General features: G+C 38.9%; 1 protein-coding gene across 1 annotated transcript in view; it reads left to right on the top strand.

The window, feature by feature from the left end:
- Window positions 1-290: 290 nt before the first annotated feature.
- The window catches only part of LOC112141570 (ectonucleoside triphosphate diphosphohydrolase 6), a gene marked incomplete at its 5' end in the record, with an annotated part of 4171 nt that continues 1071 nt past the window's right edge, over window positions 291-3390 (top strand). Inside the window, 4 exons of the mRNA XM_024264722.1 lie at window positions 291-370; window positions 1724-1788; window positions 1974-2072; window positions 2144-2284. Of these exons, the coding sequence (XP_024120490.1) occupies window positions 291-370; window positions 1724-1788; window positions 1974-2072; window positions 2144-2284 (385 nt within the window). The remainder of the gene's footprint in view (window positions 371-1723; window positions 1789-1973; window positions 2073-2143; window positions 2285-3390) is intronic.

The raw sequence follows: 3390 nt of genomic DNA, 5'->3' as shown, positions 1-3390 counted from the left end.
TGCCAAATTAGCCTAAAAAAATAAAAAATAAAAAAATGTAGGTTAGCCAAAACAGCTAGCATGTAGCTGAAAAAAATAGCTAAACTTCGAAACAGCCTAAAAAACTGTAAAAAGCCTAAATTAGCCGAACCAGCTAGCGTGTAAATCTTTCATCTAACCTGTGAGCACTTTGGGGGTCCTGGACAAGTCTGCTTAGTTTGGTTCCCCAAAGACTCGATTCTGGAGAAGTGGGAGACGCTGGGTGGATGTTCATTCTTTAAAAGTCTTAAATTGAACTTTTCTGTGTGTAGAAAACCATCCAGACGTCTCCCGTCGACTTCATCAGGTCCTTCCAGATGTTCAACAGGACACACACGGTTTACACGCACAGGTACTGAGGAGAAACCATCAGATGTCTGTCAATCATCTTTATCGCATTATTAACTAGTTTTAATTCAGCATAGCTCCTTAGCTCTCCTGATTTTTCAGAACTGTGTTCGTTGAAGACCCACTTTGGTAAAAACTGTGATTTTAATGTGTTTTTGTGATGATGGGGGACGTTTTTAACCTTAAAATGAAATTTATGAGTTTCTCTTTATTCAAATTGTTATAAATTGGGAGCAGATGAAAAAGAGTTTATTTGTGTCATAGAAAATACCAAAAACTTCCTGCTCTGAGCTTCAGTAAGAGCGAGGGGAAGGGGGGCGGGGTTGCTCCAGTCCGGCCCTCAACTCAGAGGTGAATTTAAAATGCTGCTCTGCTGAAGCTATGTTCTACAAAACAACACAAGTTTTTTTATTTTTGGTTAAAACGTCACAATCATAATTAAAGGACCACTGGGAATGCTTTCAAAACAGATGATCAGAGTGTGACTTCAAACTACTAGAAGTAAAATATCCAGATTTGTATCTTTATTAACTTCTTGTACACATGACTTACACCGTCCACGCTGCACTCTAGTGGCAAACGTACGACCTCAGACGCTGCGTGAAGTCGCGCCTCACCTGCCTAAACATTCCTGTTGTTACCATCCGTGGTGTTGACGGGTCGGTTTGACCTGTGTCCTATCAGCTTTAGGATGCATTAAAAACATAAACCTAACCCCTGGTTTTGTTGTTATCTTGTTAGGCGTCCTTATCCATGAAAATGATGGCTTTATTATTTTTTTCTATGGATCTCTGAGCCTGTAAAAATGCGTCTTGATATCAATCAACCGTTACTTCTATCGTGTTATTGGTCAGATTCGATACATATTTTCTTCAGAAATGTGCAAAAATGTTTTTTTTACATTTTTTTGTTAACTTTAATCCAAACACAATAGAACTCAATCAACCAATAAGACAAACCAATAAAAATCCCTTACATCTTCCTAAAGTATTAGAAAAGTTAAATGAGAGGAAAGTCTGTCTGAACTTCAGCAGGTTTGTTTACGTCGATGTTTTGCATCTTTACTGAACAGATGAGCATCTATTGGAGAGAAGGTGTCTGTCTGAGATCCAATAAGGAGTTTACCATTGGCTCTAATTATTGCTTTATAAAGTTATTTTATAAAAGGACATTTTAGAGTAAAAAATAAACATTTAGTTGAAATCAAAGTTCCTGACAGAGTGAAAAAGCCTTGATAGAAAAAAAATAATTTTAATGGATTCTTTAAGGCAATAAAAATCAAACCCGTTTGCTTCAGCATTCATCAGAACAGAAGTTCTGTGGATCTCAGCAGAACCCGTGTTGTTGTTGTCCACAGCTATCTGGGTCTGGGTTTGATGTCCGCTCGCCTCACCGTCTTAGGAGGTTCTGTTGATCCGTCTGGTGCGTATCTGACCCTCTTTTCTTGTTTTTCATCCGACTTTCATCTCTGCCTTTTATACCCCCCCCCGGATAAATAAGCCATTATCTAATCTTTTAATAACATACTGCAAGATTAATTCCTTGCTGGCCAGCTGTTGCTGCAGTAAGAAGCTGCAGCTCACAGCCCCCCCCTCTCTGTGTGGTAGGGGGCAGCACTGAGCTGGTCAGCCCCTGCCTCCCCCCGCAGTACTCGGGCAGCTGGAAGCATGCAGAGGTGGTCTTCACTGTGAAGGGACAGAAAGCAGGTAAGGGGAAGAGGCTCTGGGATTACCCATCATGCAGCTGGAGCAGGCGGAACCAAGTGTGTGTGTTTCAGGGGAGCCGGTCTTTGAGGCGTGCCTCAGCCGGGTCCAGAAGGTTCTGTACGGGAAGGTGAACAGGGTGTCAGAGGTGGAGAAGATGGACTTCTACGCCTTCTCCTACTACTACGAACGAGCCGCTGACTTGGGAATCATCGGTAGGACTTCTGCCAAGTAGACAGGAAGCAGTTGATGACTACTTCCTGTTTAGATCTAGGAAGACCTCATCCTAATGAAAGTCTGCAAAGAAACTTATGAATGAGGGGAGGTCACACCAGGTCAGTCTGACACCAGAACCCCTTAACCCTAACAGCTAGCATGTAGCTGAAATACTAGCTAAACTTCAAAATGGTTTAAAAAAACTGAAAAAGCCTAAATTAGCTAAAACAGCTGGCGTTTAAATATTAGCCTTATTCAAAAACAACCTGAAATTTTTTTTTTAAAAACCATAAATTAGCCAAAATAACTCACATGAACCTGAAATATTAGCTATTTTCCAAAAAGCCTAAAACAATGAGAAAACAAACTATATTAGCCAAAACAGTTAGCATGTAGCTGAAATGTTAGCTAAAATTGGCCTAAAAACAGAAAAAAAGCATAAATTAGCCAAAACAGCTAGTGTGTAAATATTAGCCTAACTCTAAAACAGCCTGAAAAACTTTAAAAAATGCAAAATTAGCCAAAAAAGCGAGCATGTGGCTAAAATATTAGCTAAACTTCAAAAAAGCATAAAAAAACATAAATTAGCCAAAACAGCTAGCTTGTAAAAATTAGCCTAATTCCAAAACAGCCTGAAAAACATTTGTAAAAAAGCCTAAATTAGCTAAAACAGCTAGCATGTAGCCAAAATATTAGCTAAACTCCAAAACAGCCTAAAAATCTTAGTAAATGCCAAAATAGTCCAAAAAGCTGAATGCTCATTTTTAAACCTATAAATCTGTAACTTTTTAACATAATTATAAATAATGAAAAAGCAAGGAATATTATTCCAGAATAAATCAACTTAAACCTTAAATAACTATCAATATTTTACTCTCCATAAAAATATATTTTGTCAAAATTATACAAGTTAGAAATAAGAGCAAGATAACATCGGGTCATTAATAACAATAAAATAAAATGATCTGGGGGGCCGGATAGAATTACCTGGAGGGCCGGATCCGGCCCCCGGGCCTTGACTTTGACACGTGTGCCTTAAAGAGATCCTGAAAACAGAGCTGGTGGGAGATGATCCTTCACACCTGTTTCTGTGTCCAGATGAGAA

The sequence above is a fragment of the Oryzias melastigma genome, unplaced genomic scaffold (assembly GCF_002922805.2).
Source record: "Oryzias melastigma strain HK-1 unplaced genomic scaffold, ASM292280v2 sc00744, whole genome shotgun sequence".
In the NCBI taxonomy this organism is placed as follows: Eukaryota; Metazoa; Chordata; class Actinopteri; order Beloniformes; family Adrianichthyidae; genus Oryzias; species Oryzias melastigma.
The sequence above is the reverse complement of the archived record's forward strand: the minus strand, read 5'-3'. Positions and strand labels throughout refer to the sequence as shown.